Here is a 19,696-nt window from a genome sequence, read left to right on the forward strand (position 1 = left end):
TCCTCAATTGGCATACAGTTACTGCCTTTCTCTATTCATTGTGGCAAATTGCTTGTTTCCAGTTTTACCAAACATACCACCTTCACCGATTAACCCGTTGAGGACGAGTCCCGAGTATACTCGGGCAGGAGCCAATGGGAAATGGGTGTTGTAGCAGAATCACCCCGTCCTCAACGGGTTAACCTACTGTGAAATCCTCTGCCAGAGTTGACAATTATCGTATATCCTACGTCTTCAAAATCACAAGGTTCTTATCAAACATATAACTGGTGCTGGAGGATTAGCACCGTGGTGCCGGCTGAACCACAGGGGACATTGAGACTGGGAGAAATCATACAAGGCCAAATATGCCAATAATGCACGACTCGAGACTCAGCATGAAAGGTTTGGTTTAAAGTGAAAACAAAGTTCTGGTAAGGGCTTGAGAACCCGTCTGGCACCATATCATATTTGCTTGCAATATATCGAAAGAGTCTACAAAGAAACTTACCTGGCTGACGCGGTTTGCCGGAATGATGAGTCGTTTTGGAGTATTTTGAGAAAAATAATAAAAGTCGGTAGACCGACTTTTATTCCAGAAGGCTTCAGACTAACTCGGTCTCAGGGAAAACTCGACCCTATTTCAGACAATTTACACACAGTTCGTGATCGGCATGTTCATCAGTACTCTATACTACGGGTATCAAACAAGGCCTTGATGAGCAGACAGGAAAGTGCGTGCTAATTCCTGTACAAAACAAATGGACAGCGCGCGGTCCTCAAGCCTATATAGTATTACGCACATCACCTCAGTTGCTGAGACGCGCGGTCTTTGAAGTTTTTGTTGTTGTTAATCAAGTGCCTTTGATTGTTTTTAGAGGTGCTTGAGAAGCGCACACTAATCTTGCATGCGCGCCAAAGAGGTTTTTGATGCGCGCGTTGTAACAACTCGGACCATTACTGCGAGTAGCCAGAACGCTATGTAGTTTATACAGGCCGCTCCCATATGCATAGTACAACGCTGTACAATCCAGAGGGACAATCACTACAACTCATCCCGCCGTCAAGCAAAGCGAGGCCGAGTTATCCCCGAGTCCGAGTCTAGCCTGACCCCGTTCGGGTAAGTTCTGAGACTGAACGTTTTTGGTTAATATTTCCCATTTTTGTCGTTACCCATCGAATATCTTGTTATTACAGCGCTATTCTGCACATTTCCTAGGCATACGTTCACATTTTGGAGCAAAATTTGACAACTTTTGCAGGCGTACCAGAACTTTGTTTGGGCTTTAAGTGTATTCACTCATTCAGCAGACTGGTTTTGTAAGTACAGTATTCATCGCATAATCGGGACAGGTTTGGAGTAGCAAACACGGCCCCTTTAAGCGGGGTGCCCGATTTCGCGATGAGCACTCACCATACACTAACGGCATACGACATGTACATGTAGTGCACACACACACACACACACATGCATACTGACGTACTGTACATGTACATGAATACACAACCACGCTACCCCTCGGCGCGACCCTCTAGCTCTCCCTGCACATGGCTTTGCTTATATGTAGGGGAGAAGAATGTTCGCGAAAGCATGTGTTTCGCAATGGCATGGATACTTATACACGGCGCTTTCGTGGCTATGCATGTACGTGTACTGGATGGACAGAGGTCAAAACACACCAGTCCGAAGCTTGCTTTGTAAGTTCGATGTCAACGACAACTGATAGGGAATCTTTGAAATATTGTTGTGGTATTTTGGTAGATTTTTTGTGTAAAATATCAACAAAATCAAAGATCGCTTGAAGAAAAATTGTCCCGTTTATCAGAGGTCCCCGCCCGATTATCCAGTGAAAATAACATGCATTGGAAATGTTTCTGGGAAGCATATGTCATTTAAGCGAGGTTCCCGATTGTCAGATGCCCGATTATGCGATGAATACTGTATTAGCATTGAAAACAAATAAACAAGAGCTAGAGCAGAACTAGAATATTGACTCCCCTGCTTATTTTTCTTTCGACAGAGAATGCAAGCTGGCAAAAGCTCACACAAGTGCACACATTGATCTATTTGATGCTGCTTGGATCATTTCAGGATTCTCACTCCTTTTCTCTGTAAGGATATATACATGTGGCAAATATTATCATGTGTAATAGTGACAACTGTTCAGTAAGAGTAAGATATCTACAACTTTGAGTAGATTCACTAAAATCAAGCTTTTAGAAGAGAAATAGATATCTCTGCATGACAGACCAGCATACTTTGGTACCAATACACCTTGTGAGCATCTTTACATTCTCTGCTGCTATCAAGATGCTCTGAAGACAAGACTTAGCATGCATAGACCAGTTTACACCCATCATTCTATTCTTCCAAACCCAGCACCTCTCGGCATGTATGCAAGATCTTACCTCCACCCCCACAGGCAGTGACGCAAGCTGCCATGGGGGTGGGGCCTGCCTCTCGTGATGTCTGGATTTCTAGTCAGCGGCCTCGAACCGCCCCTGGGTGTCTCCCTTCTTTCTCCGCTACGATTGATAAGATGTCGTGGTTTCATTTCCGTGGGTCGGTCCCCCTTGGGACCAGAGGGTAGTCGTCTCTTCAGACCCAGGCTGTCCAGCCTTCGTACAGCGTAGCAAGGTTGTCCAGACTGGTGGCCTCCCTGATTACATAGTCAACCTACATAGGCAATGATGAAAATGATCACGTTGACTATGCTGCTGACAGTGATAACTCTACTTGGACTGTTCCTCTTTTCAACTTCTACTCCTTCTTCTCTGCTACTACTACTACTACTACTACTACCACCACTACTACAATTTTGTACTATCACAACCACCACCACCACCACAATAAGTTTATCAAAGTACTCTGAGAACACATGGCTTCAACAAAAGCTTTGTAGAGGTAATGAAGAAATTGATTGTCATAAGGTACTGCAAACACTTGTTTATCTTATTGCACAGCCTCCTCAAATCATATTCCTGGGGGCATCACAAATCACCTGCATCTGTTTCTCATTTCATCATTGCTACAAATATGGACATTTAGGCTCTTAACTGTGCAAAAAATATTATCATTGTTCTCCAGTTTGGAACTACATGTATTTGTCAACTGCTTACTCAAAAATGTTGTTACATGGGGGAATATAACAAAAATGTCCTACTTCCATGTAATAGTGTTCACCCAATCATTAACCCTAATCAGGTTGGGGGGGGCGGAATCCGCCCCCCCCCCCTCGACGTTTCGCGCAATATCTTCGCAACGCGATAAGCTCCCGCCGCGATGTTTCATGACTTTTTTCTGTCAAGTATCGCGCAACTTTTGAGACCCAAATTGTTGCGCCTGCGCATACCGTTTTGACGCGACGCCCGTTCGAAAAAAATTTGTCAACCCCAATATTGCTCCAAAAATGTGATTTTGTGTACAAATCCAATGCAAATTGTGTTTTTTCAATTAATTCACATAAAAATTCATATCTTCACTTAGAATGGCCGAAATTAATTTATTTTGGCATAATAATGCTTTGAAAAATGTCTGTGACAAATTTTGGCCAAAAAACAAACAAAAACAAAAGGTCAAAAAACAAAGAAATACATAAGAAATTCAAAAAACAATAAAATACATAAGAAATTAATTTCGATACAGATTTTTTTTATCCTATGTCTCAGAAGAATGATACAAGAAACATTTTAAAAAAGAAATTAGCTTAATTGGAGTATAAATAAGTGATTTAGAGCCCAAAACTGATTTTATGCATAAATTACAATAATTAATTAATATAAAATATAAGAAAAATTTTTCGGAGAAAGCAACCATACATTTTGATAGAATACGTTGCGGGTGTCGCGTGTGCCGATTTTCAGCGCGATCGCGCGTTCCATAGGCAAGATCTGAAAGGGGGGGGGCGGAATCCGCCCCCCCCCAGATATAGCATAGCCAAAAAAGCCCAGCCTGATTAGGGTTAAAGGACAAGTCCACCTTCATATACATATGGATTGAGTGAATGCAACAATATTAGTAGAACACATCAGTGAAAGTTTGGGGAAAATCCGACAATCCGTTCAGAAGTTATGAATTTTTAAAGCATCTGCGCAATCACTACTGAATGAGGAGACTACTACAGTGTATGATGTCACATGCGTACAACGGTATAAGGAAAATAAAAAGAGAATTTCACAAAACTTTGTTTTTTGAATAAAGTGCACATTTCTTCGACTTGTTACTGATGTATGTTAAGGGAAATATTATTCCCCTTGCCTTCTGAAAGAGAGAAGTAGAGTTCTTTTGTTATGCAAGAAAAGTGAAAATATGTTGAATTTTCTTTATGCTTTCTTTATATCGTTGTACTCATGTGACATCACAAGCTATAGTAGTCTCCTCATCCAGCCGTGACTGAGCAGAAACTTCAAAAATTCATAACTTTTGAACGGATTGTCCAATTTTCCTCAAACTCTCAGTGATGTGCTCTACTAATGTTGCTGCATTCACTCAACCCACATGGTCTATGAAGGTGAACTTTTCCTTTAACTGTTATTTGATTAACCCATGCAATATATCCAGCCATCAGCTGTATAAACATTCAACTCCCCACCCAAAGACTGACCTGCTCAGCCACAACCAGCCTCTTGCCTGGGTCGGGGTCTCTGCCGTCCAGCTTGCCCTTGACACGGCGCCACACGTTGATGGCATAGGTGTTCCTCACCTGGATGATCTTCCCCGTGCGAGGATCTCGCATGATGGCTGGAGAGCCCTTCGGATGACCTGGGTCAAACAATGTTACATAACTTGACAAGACGAGAAGAGCACTCTGAGAGCACAGACCAGCGAACAGCAGCTTATTTACTCCGATTCACACATGCTAAAAATCATTCTCGTTTCCCAGTGAAAGAAGCCTTGGTTACCCCTAACCAGCTTTCTGCTCCCTGCATCAGCTGCAAAGCACACATGCAAAGCTCAGATACACACAGCTTGAAACCCCACGTTCATTGACCTATTTGAAAAAGATAAAGAAACCTTCAAAAATATCAAAACAAAAACTTCCCAGATCACTACCAAAATTTAATCATCTGTTGCTTGTGTCATTATCGACTTTTTCTGCATGTATTAGTGAATTGGAGCCGACGGCCTTTTTGCAGCATGAAGAATTTTTGCGAGTTTCAACTGGCATTCCATACATATAATGTACACAAGAACTTTCGCATGCATTTTATTTTCATGAATCTTGGCTCTCATGAAATTTGTGAAATTAAAATGCACACAAACATTTCTGGTCTTATAGTAGTGTCGAGTCCTGAATAAGAATGTTTATTGATTTGTATTTTCCCTCAAGCACCATCCACCATCTAACAAAAGCTCAGTACATACGATTATACTTGTCAACTACATGATGTAGTAATAGGTCTGATATCTAAGTTTTACATGGCAATAGGGAAAACATGCAAGTCAATTAAACATTGGCATATCATTGTAGATCACTTTCATCTCATTAACAAGAGGGAGCATGCTCAAATCAAACTGCAGACCTTACACATTGAACTCACAATGCTGTGCATAGCCAATATCTACTACTTCAGAGTAGAGAAAAATGCATGCCTGATGGCTCTACTGATTGATGTGAAAGACGATCGCTGTGTAATACCTTGTTTGGTGGGAGGAGTAGCTTGGTGTGCACCATCTCCAGCCCTGACAGCCATCTTGCCTAGCTTCCCCTGGGGCAGCGAGTCTCGTTGGCCCTCACTGGCCTTGCTTCCATCCACTGCTCCTCCATCTCCGTTTGGGGTGCCAGCAGCTCTGGGGGCCTCCGTGGAGCCACTCACACCTAGGTTTGGAAGGCGGGGATTAGCAAGAGTATTATGTTCCTCTGCCAATTATAACAGATTCACATACTTTAACCCTAATCAGGCTGGGGGGGGGGGGGGGGGGCGCGGAATCCGCCCCCCCCCTCGACGTTTCGCGCAATATCTTTGCAACGCGATAAGCTCCCGCCGCGATGTTTCATGACTTTTTTCTTTCAAGTATCGCGCAACTTTGGAGACCAAAATAGTTGCACCAGGGCGTACCGTTTTGACGCGACGCCTGTTCGAAAAAAATTTGTCAACCCCAAAATTGCTCCGAAACGTGATTTCGTGTGCAAATCCAATGCAAATTGTGTTTTTTCAATTAATTCACATAAAAATTCATACGGTGTATCTTGACTTAGAATGGCCGAAATTAATTTATTCTAGCATAATGATGCTTCGAAAAATGTCTGTGACAAATTTTGGCCAAAAAACAAACAAAAACAAAAGGTCGAAAAACAAAAAAATACATAAGAAATTCAAAAATCAATAAAATACATAGAAATTAATTTTGATACAGATTTTTTTTTTATCCTATGTCTCAGGAGAATGATACAAGAAACATTTTTAAAAAGAAATTAGCTTAATTGGAGCATTAATAAGTGATTCAGAGCCCAAAACTGATTTTATGCATAAATTACAATAATCAATTAATATAAAATATAAGAACAATTTTTCGGAGAAAGCAACCATACTTTTTGATAGAATACGTCGCGGGCGCCGCGTGTGCCGATTTTCAGCGCGATCACGCGTTCAATAGGCGAGATCTGAAGGGGGGGGAAGGGGGGAAATTCACATGTGCATTGTAATTTCACAAAAATTTGTGAGAGCAAAGATTTGCGAAATTAAAATGCACGTAAACGTAGTCTACACTGTATGCATTGAATGCCATTGGCAATTCGCCAAATTATCATGCTGCGATAAAGGCCGTCTGCTCCAATTTGTGAAAATTTCTTGCTTTACAGAAGCAGACACATGAATTACCTCTTTCTTTTTCTCTGTGCAAATTTCATCATTCTTAAAAACTGATTTGACACCTTCTAACAAATGACTACCTACAAACTTATATAGTGTGTGACATGCAGTACATCAAAAGATTGTTTATACCATCAATTGGCATACAAACAACACATAATCTTTTTTTTTTTCAAAATGAAAGAAAGTAGCACCATCAAATGACATTAGATATAACAACAGCTTTACAAAAGCCCACGTTACACCAGTCAGAACACAAAACTAGCCCCTACCTTTCATTTCTCCATGCACCGCCTCATTTTCCCCTGCTGATGGTGAGGCGATGTTCACCAGTCTGTCATACATCCTGCAAATATTCCAAACAGAGCAATGTGTTATCTATCACATATGCTACTCAATAACCCAAGCTTCATTGAAGGTCATAGGCCTATTAAAATCAAGATCTCACAGATTATGATTTTCACATGACCTTCTTGGTAGCTCTTGACCTTGACACAACCTCCCTGAGATGCCCTTTGTCACTATTACTAACTTGCAAATACCTTTCCACTGGGTCGTATGAACACTCGCCAGTTTTTACCTCTGAGGTTCTCTCACACAATATGACACATGTACTAACAGGGAAACAAATGAGTGGAGGATCTCAAAGGCAGTGAAAATGCAAATCTGAACATTGAATTGGAGGGTCAATGGGGAAAAAAAAGGTTAAAGGTTAATCACCAAAATGTTACAAGAATGAAAAGGTTCACAAACCTTTGAGAGTAGAATGTATCAAATACCAGTATGATGGATGGTCTTATACACATACATATTGAAGGATATGTCTTCTTACCCTTGTACATGTGCAGTCAGTGTGTGGATGGTTGGTTTGACTTCACTCAACTCATGTAGCTTGTCTTCACTCTCACTGGCTGTCACTGAGGAGAGAAGGGAACACAAGATCTCTCAGTGAGGAAAACTCAATTATAAAACAGAACTTCACAAAAGCAAGCCCCGGAACTGCTACTAACCCATTGAGGATGAACTGATTTCACTATAACATGCATTTCCCATTGTAACCTACCCGATATATTCCGGACTAGTCTTCAACAGGTTAAGAGTGTGACATATGATGATCTATGAACTTACTTTATAGAAGAGAAAGGTTGTGATACTAAGACATGAATACTGCTTAATTAAGTCTCTCAAGGTGAGGTCACAGCAGAATGAAAGGGGAAGTCTCTCCAAACATGTATGTGAATGAAGTTCTCAAAGTGGAAACAGTGTTCGGTGACTGAAAGAATGCTTGACCAACCTTCTTTACAAGGGATGGCTGATTTTCTACAGCAACATATCTCAGCAAAAACTTGTTTCAATTTGTACTTTTCATTATCAATATCAGATCTCTGAAAACTCTTGTCATATTTTTTTTTTCATACATATACCATTTTATTCAGACAGCCATATTCCTGTAAACTTCCCATCAACAGAAAGCAACACAGAGAGTTCCTGGTAATCAAAAGGGTAAAAAAATTCACAGCTTTTGGATCACCTATCAGATTTCCACGAAACTTTCCACAGGTGTATCGATAATCGATAATCGAAAATTCCCTTTCAACACTTATCTGTTCTGTTCCAATGACAACTGAAATTTGTGTTTCACACAATCAGCATACAGGCACTCTCTATACTAATTGACATCTGCAGATCATATTACACCGATGACTGATCACTTTGTTCAGGTACTTCCCAAGAATCTCAGTTTTACTGGACTGCCTGCTTAGGTGATGAATAACATTCTTGGAAATTGAGTGAGTGTATGATTTATATAATACACTGTCACACACCCATCAGTATGTTGCCGAGCATGGCAGCAAACGTCTCTGAATACTGCTTGTAGAAGGACTTGAACCGCCGAGCCTCTGCCATGCCGCTGCCTCCTTCCTCCTCATCCTCCGCAATGACCCTCAGCATACCTTTCACCTCTGACATCAGACCATTATGAGTGGTCAACCCCATCTTGACCACATCCACCATGGTCTGTACCGTTTCCTATTGAAATGAATTGAGATAACACAAGGCAACTCAATATAAATACATATCAGTGTGTAGATTCTATTTGAATTATCTGTGCGAGAACATGTATTATGGATGGCTGGAAACTTAGATTGTGTGTGTGTGTATGTGGGGGGACGGGGGAACAATGGTTGCATGGGTGAAAGAAAGGGACCATCACATTTTTTAATGGCAATTCAATATAATCAGATCACGATACTACATTCAACATTAACATGACAAATTCACATGATGATTCAAACTCTCACCTTAAGAAATAAATACCGACAAATTGCTGCAATAAGCTGACACAAATGGAACAATATCACAACAAAAATCGTTGCCATTTCCTGCTAACTGCATTTAGAATGAAGTGAGCTAAGGCTTACTCTTTGGAAAAATACAAAAGGTTTGAGAGAAAGACAGTGCTGATATCTACGACACACGAACTGTCTCTAGATCTCTGATCTACATATCACAAGCTCAACCTAGGTAAGTAAGTTTTTCTCCCTCCCTCGTGCCCAGATCTCCAGCAGTCAGTTACAATGTACATGTAGCAAATGGGTTAAAGATGATAGTTGATGAGTGCAGGGCATACAATGACGGTGAATCATAATCTTCATCATTCTGATTGTTCATGATGGTGAAAGTCCTGTTTACACTCCTAAGATAAAAATGTGGAGTTTTGTGTGTAGGCATGTATGTATGTTTGATGTGGCTCACTATATGTTATATTGATCATATTGACAATATAATCCCATTCAATGATTGCAAGGCACTTTCCGGTACCTTATCAGCATTGATCTTTGCTTCTGCCTCAGCAGCCCTGTTCCGAGCCTCGGCCATCTTCTTGCGGACAGCCTCCCCAAGTCCCTTGAGCCATTTGTTGTTGATAGGTTTGTCCACAGTGAGAGGTTTGAGGACAAGGAACTCCTCCTCAGTGCTTGACAGGTTGGCCTTCCTCGCCTCAATGGAGGTGCACACATGGAGGCATCTACATCACATACACAGGAAATATCAGCAAGGCTTGCAAGTACAGCAGACTTATAGGTATTGGACAACAAGATCAGGCCTGGTATCTCTACGTCTACTAGTCTGAGTAATTTAGACTAATAAGGTATCCCACAAGGCATCCCACACAAGGTATCCCATTTTTTTTTTCTTTTTGATACTCGCATTCTCACGGGCACCAATTACTGACATCAAACTGATGTAATCATCTTCTATTCTCATACATGTTGGTTGGCAGAGTGATCTAACTCAACCAATCTGGTAAATACTGCAGAATTTTGTACGGAAAACAACTGATTGTTTCCTTTTGATATTACAGTGCATTCAAATACTTCAAGGCTTTCAGAGTGTTCTCCAAAAGATTACAGTTTTGTCATAGATTTTGCCATCATTATGGCCATAAGTAATGTCATGCATGCACATCTTTAGAAGTGACATCACTATAACTATGCAAGGATGATCAGGTTTGAAACCTAGGTATTTATACTGGCAATATCAAACCCTCTGAACAACCATCACTGGATGGGAGCTTGGTTTCTAAGTTGTTTCATAATGTTGTTCCATCATGTTTTCATTCATTCTACAATAAACAATTTAGAGAGTGGGCATCTTCCCCATCACTCACTGTGAGACAATGTGTATATTGTTTGATTGACTGACACTCACATACATACTGCTAAACACACATGAACACAGACACATAGAAATTCATATACACATACTCAAATACTACCAAACCATAGACACACAGACAAAGACAAAGCCACAGACATAGATGGACACAGACACAACCACAAACATGGACAGTCAGACACAGTCACAGACACAGAAACAGACAGTCATACACAGAAACAGCCACAGCTACAGGTACATCCACAGCCACAGCCACAGCCACAGAAACGTCCACCTCACCTCTGTAGAAGGTCATGAAAGTTGCTGTCTGCATAGACCGACTCTGATGTGCGCGTCCGCATCCCTTCAAAGTGCAGGATGGCATGGCACAGAGCTCCAACCTCCGAGGCTCTCTTGGTCTCCAACTGCACACGGGAGTGAAAGATATCAAATATATGTGACCCGCTACAACAAAAGGATCCTAAAGTCGCTGACGGCTGAGCCGAGAAAATGGAGTTTGAAGTCAAGTCATCAAAATTGGTCAAAACAATCGGATTTCTGTTTTTGGCATAATTTTGTAGTCTAATGTTTTGTCTATCATCTGTCGAATTTTTGAAGCTATATGATCAAAGGAAAGGCAAGAAATAAGCGTTTTTCTGGGCAATGATTTTCCGACTTTCAACGTAACAGAAACGTGTCTGAAGATTTGGATTTACACTCCCGAGGGAGTGATCTTATTGGTCAAAGCGTGGCATCCTGATTACTGATTGGTCTTGCGTAGACCGCTGGCGCTAAGCTTGAATGAACATCACGGAGGTCGCTAGAAGCATGCCTTCTATTGTCAAGCGGTGAAAACTGTCTCGCCTCCCTTTGATCATGATAGCATCGGAAGGAAAACTTTGAAGGTGCTTTTCTCGAAACTCTAATTTCCTCAACCACTTGACATGCACTAATAAAATCATTGATATCTCTATAACCGAGTATTTTTAGGAGTTGTGCTATGTATGAAATTAAAGTAGTAGAGTAAGGGAAGAGTGTCATGTCATTTTCAGAAAATTGTCCTTCCCCGACTTTCGGATCCTTTTGTTGTAGCGGGTCACATATCACAACAAACTCATCTCCTACTTGCTATAGAGCTCCCCTACCACACCCCTACGTCTGTCGAATGTCTTTCGTGTTAATGTTTATTGAAAGCTGAAAAGGAAGAACTTTGGAGAGCACACTCATATCAACACGATTCCAACAGATCGAATCAAACATCTCATCCTGAATGCACATACTGTAAAACCACGAACATTTGTGAGATGAAACTTTTGCGAATTGTAGTTGACTGCCTTTTACGAGGCATGACACTTTGCAATGAGCATTCAATGCCTTGTGGAGAATAAAACCTTCGCATGCATTTTACTTTTGGCTCCTCACGAAATTCATGAAAATTTCATGCACACAAAAATTTCTGGTTTTACAGTATCACTGCATCTCTTGTTGCACATTAGTGAGATGTGGCCAAGAAAGTCTGCCAGGTCAAAAGCAGAGCACTGTCCCAGAGGGTCAACTCACAGAGCAGATCTGACTCTTGGCCTGGATGGATGCATCCACCTCCTTCATGATGTTTGCCAGGGACGGGTTGGCTCCCGCTGCCCACTTCAGCCTCTGGCAGATGCTGGCCTGCACCCTCACTGCTTGCTCCTGGATCGAGTTCACAGCTCCCTCCATGTTTATCAGGGCCTGCAGCCGTTTGCGCATGTCAGACATAACAGCCGATCTGGGTTGATGCAGAGAGGTATAACATCACAACAAAGTCCCTTTGGTGTTACAAAAGATATGGGTCTTATGAATATTCACTCATTTTGACTCAATCTGTTCTTGAATATTTTAGCCTGACTCTACAATATTGATGAAATTAATTGTGTGATGTTCAGAACATTTGTGGGGAGATTCAACTGTAACAAATTTGTATCAAGTTCAAAGTGGCCATTTTGAATTGTCATGGTAATGGCATCAAAGATACTGTAGCTGCACTTTTTTTACACATGAATGGTGGTTTCTAGAGATGATTAGGACAAGTTTTAGAAGATGGTTACATACAAATTGGTTTAGGGCATCTGTTTATCTAGATGGGGTTTTGCAACTGGATAGCACATATTGGTGATGATATCAAATCTCAATCACTTTGAATTGGGCTTTGGTTATCAATGCAGTGTACAGTGTTCACTCCTCTTCAAAGCCACTAGGAATCTGATTGCATATTTGCTACCAGTACAAGCTTCAAACCAAATGGCCTCAATTCACAAGGGTAGCTTAAATCAAATCCATGATTAAGATGTAGTCCTTGAACTGCAAGGGCATAATAGGTATGCCTTGCCCTTGCACATGTCAGCATGCATTTGTTAGTGGATGTCTGTTAAGACAGCATGTGAGTCTGAACATATGGCTACACACAGAATATTTCATGAGAGTGACTGTGAAACTGAGTGCAGTGGCTCCTTACCTTGGGGGGTTGACAAACTGGTATCCGTTCCGCTCTGATCCAGCAGCAAGGAGGATGTCTTCAAAGAGCCACTGGAAACGGACCAGCTGGGCGTGGGCTCGTTGACTGGTGTCCTTGGCCTGCTGTAGGCTCTGCTGCTGCTGACTGCACAACAGAAATGATGAGGATGATAACAATAACATTCAATATAAATTATGAACCAGCAACAAATATGCTGACATTACCAGTAATGGCTACAAGGTAATTACAATCCCCATCTTTGCGCCTTTGAATGTTTCTACAAAAGATATATGGTGCTATACAAATGCTGTGGATCATCATCATTATCATTATCTTCACCATCATCATTATTGCTGCTGCTACTGTAATAACATTACTATCATTTTATTAGATCATAATGCATAGAAGTACAGTGCAAATATATACTTTATGAGAGGAAAAACATTCACTTTGTACAGCATTTATCAGCACTAACAGAATTTTACACATGTCTCCACCTTGGTATCAAATTAATAAAGTAGTACATTGTATTAAGAAACTGCATTACCTTCTATCGCCATATGACTAGAGACGAGCCTGTCACATTTGCTGTACTGTTACAACTCTTGCCTATACAAATGTACATATGCACTTTTCCAGAAGACTTTCATTTCAATGATTATTACATTCAATAATACAGTGGGTATTTTCATTTGAAAAGAATGTTGGGAGCTCACATGGCTTCTCCCTTGGCTCGACATGCTGTATCATAGACCCGAATCAGGTGCTGGATGGCCGATCCGTCTGCACCGTCCACCCTGCCTGCATCCACAGCCTCCTTGGTGGCCCTGCTGCACAGCTCCTCTAGGGGAAGTTTGCTCACACCATCAACGGGACCATTGAGTGGCTGGTAGAGGTCTGGGTTGGCGGTGTCTAGACCCAGCTGGTGGGCCAGAGTACAGACGCACAGCCCCAGGATGGTACTTGGTATACCAAGCAGCTGAAAGGCACATACCAAACATACTGTCAGTGACACTACTTCACTTCCTTCACTATGTCATTGCTGCATAACAAGAAGGGCTTTAACTCAGTCTTCATTATATTCATTGTGACTCAGGTAAAATGTTTTCTTTTTCCTTTTGGTTTGTTTTTATGAGTGCACTAACAATGTCAAATATGAAGGAACCATTGCAACATTAGCCAAATTCTTTCCTCCAGTGTAATAAATTAGTAATACCACCTCATTAGTCAAAAACATTTAAAACAGACTTTGCACCTTGACAAAAAATAAATAATAAAAACAGATTTATTCAGTGAGACATAAAACCACGAATACATTGCGTTTATAACACAATACAAGGCCTACAAATTAGTCCATCAAAAAGAGGCCTAGAGAACTTGATATTTGCAAGGAAAAACTCATGAATGGGTTGTTGCCCAGAGTGTTTTCAATGTTGACACGAACTCACTGTTGTAGAGATGAAGTCTGTGATGAAGACTTTGACTGGCCTGACCAGCATCTCATCAGAGTGGACATAGCTGAGGAGATCACTGATGTTCTGATAGACCAGACCATACTCAGCCAGCTGGTGAGGAGGTGCTGGTTACAGGAAGGCAAAGTGGTTACATAATAACACTTGAATTAGATTCACACACTAAAGGAAACTGACATGTTACACTTTTACAGAATAGAACTCTAGATTACTCCATGAAAGATTAAATTTTACACTCACTGTAACTCATGTTCCATACAACACACATGACACACTAAAGTATCTGTCATGGTGTGTTTTGATCTCGCTGATCATCACTAGTCACGGTTGTCAATACATTGTCAATACATTGTCAATACATTCACGAAAGTATGCTACAAGATTTCTTTTCTTTTTCTTTTTCCTTTTCTTCGCCAGAGTGACTTCAAATCTGATCTAATCACCATTGTCATGGTCAGAATTCACAGCAAAAATCTTTGCAAGTCTGTCTGTATGCCTGACTGTCTGCCTGCCTCTTTCTTTCTGGATTGAATTAATACACAAATACTCTACACCCTGAATATTTCAGGGGTACAGTATACTTTGCAAATCAGTACTTGTAGGACGTTTTCAATTTACAATCAAGAACCAAAGTAACTGAATGACAAATAATTATCCTCCCCTTCCAAGAAGTAAATCTAGCAATTCCCTCTTTGGAGACGACATACACCGCATTTGTGTAAGGTGAGGTAACAGCTAGTATGTTGTTAAGACTCCAAAATATCAGTTGACTAGCATATTTGCAAAAAAATAGAAAAAAATAAATAAAATGATTATAAAACACATTGTGACTACAACACTTGTTTTATCATTGCTGTATCAGCGAAGTTAATTACACTTGTATTCATGTTGCGCAAGACCTTCAAAACTAAATGAAACCACAGACAGCAATATGAAAATGGTCTTGAGGGAGATCATGACTAATGTGCAATTGGAACCTACCTGACAAGACCAGGGCATGGGTGCGGCACCTCGTCAGGCACTGATGAGCCGCCTGAAGCTGCCTGACAAAGAACAGATCACTCAGGAGGGGAATGGTGTAGCTACTCACTGTCATTATCTGTGGGAGGGGCACACACAACACACAGAGAAGTGAAACACTGATAGAAGTGAGCATAACTTCTGATGGACAGAAATAGTACTTTCTTGCCACATGCTGTCAAGGTTGCTGTCAAGGTTGATGCTTCCCCACCTCCCTTGCTAACTAGCACCAGCACTCAACTGCAGCTAAACTATTCTAGTCCAAAATATATCAATGCTTGTCAGCATAATAAACTATGAAATAAGATTACAAATTGATCATTCCTGTTCACTGAAAGTACACTTGAGGTTCTACACGAGTAAGCTTTGAAAAAGAACTTTTTTTTTACAAAGACATTTTACATTTTCCATATCAAGATAAAAGTTTGCAAAGGGACATCTCAACCACGGGCAAGTCTGACTTCTTCTCTTCCATATTGCAAGTCAACTCAAATTTTACCATACCTCCCATTCTTCTTGCCAGTCACATGCTCTACCCAGTCATAGCTCATTTAATATTTATCTACTTACTTTCTTGAATCTTTTTACTGTTTTCACTGAGACTGATTGACGTCATGTCTTTATATTGCTGGAGGTTTTCCAAGCCTAGTGAAATTGGTATGAATAAGAATTCTGGCCTATTTCACCATGCCTCACCTTGGGATTGTGAGCCTGAAAGAAGACTCCATCCACTTGGTACCATTCACTGGGGAGGACTACCTGGTCCCAGCACTCGGCAAACTCTTGCAGACTCTGGCCCAGCCGCTGGAACAGTACATGGATGGCCGCTAGAAGGTTCTGGCCCATGGTTGGGGGCTGATCCAGGGCAGGGTCTGCGGTCTGGTCCCGGAGGTCTGCGCCCGATCGTGCCTGCTCCTTCTTGGTCCTGGCCGATGGGTGCAGCAGGCTCTCAAACTTGGCCCGCAGGTCACTCACCATCTGGGACGACATCGGTGCCTTTACGAGAAACAGGCATTACACTATTTTTTAGATTTGTAATTGTTTCGGTATGTACAATTTGAAGAGAATTTAAGCAGACATGGGTTGGGATTTTTTGTTTTTGTTTTTGTTTTGTTTTGTTTTTTTAATTGCAGTGCAGCAGAGGAAATGTATATATAGCAGCTGCGCAACAGATAACGCACTGTAAAGTGCTGTGAAACAACTTACAGTTTGTAAGAGCACCATACACATGCAATTATTGTAGTGTATTGGAATCCCTGGGTGTCAGGTTAGTAGGTTTGCACACACAGGTTACAATTTCCCACATACCTGTGTGTTTCTCTCCACATTCCTTAGGTCTTCCTCCACAGAGTAAATGATGCTCTGTAGCGGGATCTGAGGGTCAGTGCACAGGAGGTCCAGCGCGGCCAGAGAGGAGATGACCGACGGATCTCGGCTCTGGACCAACCTTACTGCCTCTGATGTCACATCGCTGAAATGCTGCAGCAGTGTCTGTGATGCAGCAACAGTGAAAGAAGCATTAAAGACAGTCTCCATGACGAAATATAGCTTGTTGAGGAAAAGATCAGTTATAAACAGCACTAAAAATTAATTCTGTCAAGTATTCACGACTGAAAAAGTGTGGAATGAAATAAGCTGTGAGGAAAAAAATGAAGCTTTGTATTAGGATGACTGTCATCAGTTTTGAATTTACATTCATATGTCTCAAGGAGGGACAAATGCCTGGGTTTACAAGAATGTACTACAATGTTACTAATGTACTACATCCCTACTTAAACCTTAAATCACTGTCAGTTTATGCAGTACTAGCTCTTGTCCACATGAAGGTAGTGCTATGCATCAGCACGCATACATTGAAATTTGGATAAAACTTAGAACATGTTTGGCTATGGCGCACATGTCTAGTTTTTTCTCTTCTTGTGCAGTTTCCTGGTGTTTTCTTTTTTTTTTCTATAAAAACAAGTGATGAAAAAATGTCACATGAATGCTGCACTTACAAGAGACTAAACTTCAGGAAATATTAGTCAGTGTTCTTTAAACTCTAAAATGAAAATGACTTATTTCTGTTAATGACACACAAGATGCTTTATCGTATAAGACTGCAACCTAAGAAATGATGCAGTCTGAGGTGGATATGTTACCTGTAGTTGTTCGTAGACACTACTGACTGCTCTAAAACAGGCCACTAGGTTGGGCAGTGAGCATGGATCCCCTTCGCTTGGCTGATGACACATATCAAAGAAAGGAAAACAACAAAACAAACTAACAACAAGTTCCAAATCATGGGCTTACTCACACATTCAAAAATTCAATCCCAAAACTACAAATGGCAATGAAACAACGTGTAATGATAGCCTGTATACAAGAACATTGTTCTGGGGTTTTAACTGGCATAAACGAACTTGTCAAACCACTACACATTGGCTTCCATGAATGCGGCATATAAAGGACTGCCGCAAAACTTGAATATTTCTTTGTCTCAGTACCATTTGGACCTCTCTTGTGTGGTAGAAGCTGATGCATGACTCACCTGTATTCCCAGGTTGACGACTCCCATGACGGTATCAATGTTACTCAGAGTGGTCCCCAATTCATACAGGAACCACCGGCCATCTCTGGATAGGCACTCTGGAGACATGTTGGCTGCAGATGACAATTTATGAGTTTATTTGAAATTGCATTGTACAACCATTATTTTGATTTCTACATCAGAAAACATAACCTGACATAAAACAGGACGCAGGACTAGAGGAACAGTTTTGTTATGCACACATTAGATTCTCTATTGAAACATTGTATAAGTATCACTCTTATCATGTACTTGTGCTTATCATTACACCTGGAGTGCTGGTCACCTGATGAATGTGAAATACCCATTAGTGGGGGGCGCAAGGGATTTTTGGTTCAAATTTTTCCAAAAGCACCAAAATTTGGCACACATGTAGCCCAAACCATACTATTTCGATTTTTGATGGGCGCCAAGAAAGACGCCCTCTGGGGCGGCCATATTGGCAAAATCCAATATGGCCGCCATATAGGTTGAAAGGTCACCTGCATTTGAAAACATAAAAGGGTTACAATCATTTAAAAAGTCAGGTTAAGAGGTTTTCTGGGTCAAGGAATTCGAATCTGAAGTTGTTTTTGTGGTTTGAAGTCAATTTTTCCTTATAAGGTCACCTTAGGGTCATATAGGGGTCAAGCCATTGTATTCATAACAGTTTATTGAAAAACATGGCTTGCCCATGGTCAATATTCCAGGAATGCCAGCCTTAGTAATAGAATTGCAGTTGTCAACGGCTGAAAAAAGGCGTATTTCTTGTGAGGGGCGCCCTCCAGGGCCGCATATTTGCAAAATCCAATATGGCTGCCACCTACGTTTAAAAGCCAGTATAACAATTAAAAACCTTTAAAGTGTTACAATGATTCGAAAAGACAGCTGTAGCGGTTTTATGGGTCAAGGAATTCGATTCTGAAATTATTTTTATGGTCTGATGTCAACTTTTCCTTATAGGGTCTCCCTAAAGGTCATTTGGATTTTATATTCACAATAGGTGATTTAGACTCTTGAAATGGCTTGCCTATAGTCAATATAGGAGGAATGCCAGCCCTGCTAATAGAATTGCAGTTGTTGAGGGCTGTGAGAGAGGGAGAGGTGGGCTTTCTCTCGAGTAACATCAATATGAATTATCTGCTTTCGTGTTAAGATTTCAAACACTAGGTATACACTCATGAATTATAATAAGAACCCCTTTCTGAGAGTAATTAGGTTTAAGGGATCTTACTCAGATCCTTATTTCACAATTAAATTTGAAGACTTGATGACCCTTCAATTTCATTTTTAATGATTACTTACGGTAATTTTTTTTTTCTGCATCATTTCAATTATGGCCTGTTATAATATGGCTACACAAGCTTTGAAGTAAGGTTCTGTACAAAGCTATGGAATGTCATAGTTCATGCCACAGTCATTTCAATAATTATTTTTACATTACAGGCGCTAAGAAGAAATGTCCTCACCGACTGGTCATATTTGCGGAATTCAATATATTTGCATTTGCTTTAATGACAGCCAAAAGAGCTAGTTAGAATTATGGGTAATGCCCTTTCAAAGAGTTTTCAAGATTTGATTATTGGATTATTATTTTCATCTTCATCTGCAAGGAATGCAATAAAAACATACATATATGAGAAATAGATTCCTATTGCTACCTAATATATTAATAGTTTTGCAATAAGGGGAGGTGGCTACTCTCTATATTACCAG

General features: G+C 40.7%; 1 protein-coding gene across 1 annotated transcript in view; it reads right to left on the bottom strand.

The window, feature by feature from the left end:
• Positions 1-1,926: 1,926 nt before the first annotated feature.
• Positions 1,927-19,696, bottom strand: part of LOC140231386 (serine/threonine-protein kinase SMG1-like) — a 77,881-nt gene continuing 60,111 nt past the window's right edge. The window contains exons 58-74 of the mRNA XM_072311513.1: positions 17,963-18,075; positions 17,574-17,654; positions 16,741-16,923; positions 16,129-16,428; positions 15,394-15,511; positions 14,389-14,519; positions 13,657-13,919; positions 12,941-13,084; positions 12,010-12,214; positions 10,750-10,874; positions 9,616-9,820; positions 8,619-8,823; positions 7,625-7,709; positions 7,065-7,138; positions 5,619-5,798; positions 4,584-4,741; positions 1,927-2,656 (exon numbers count right to left, since the gene is read on the bottom strand). Coding sequence (XP_072167614.1) covers positions 2,579-2,656; positions 4,584-4,741; positions 5,619-5,798; positions 7,065-7,138; positions 7,625-7,709; positions 8,619-8,823; positions 9,616-9,820; positions 10,750-10,874; positions 12,010-12,214; positions 12,941-13,084; positions 13,657-13,919; positions 14,389-14,519; positions 15,394-15,511; positions 16,129-16,428; positions 16,741-16,923; positions 17,574-17,654; positions 17,963-18,075 — 2,648 coding nt within the window. The 3' untranslated portion in view covers positions 1,927-2,578. The remainder of the gene's footprint in view (positions 2,657-4,583; positions 4,742-5,618; positions 5,799-7,064; positions 7,139-7,624; positions 7,710-8,618; positions 8,824-9,615; positions 9,821-10,749; positions 10,875-12,009; positions 12,215-12,940; positions 13,085-13,656; positions 13,920-14,388; positions 14,520-15,393; positions 15,512-16,128; positions 16,429-16,740; positions 16,924-17,573; positions 17,655-17,962; positions 18,076-19,696) is intronic.

Source organism: Diadema setosum, chromosome 8 (assembly GCF_964275005.1).
Source record: "Diadema setosum chromosome 8, eeDiaSeto1, whole genome shotgun sequence".
Taxonomy (NCBI): Eukaryota; Metazoa; Echinodermata; class Echinoidea; order Diadematoida; family Diadematidae; genus Diadema; species Diadema setosum.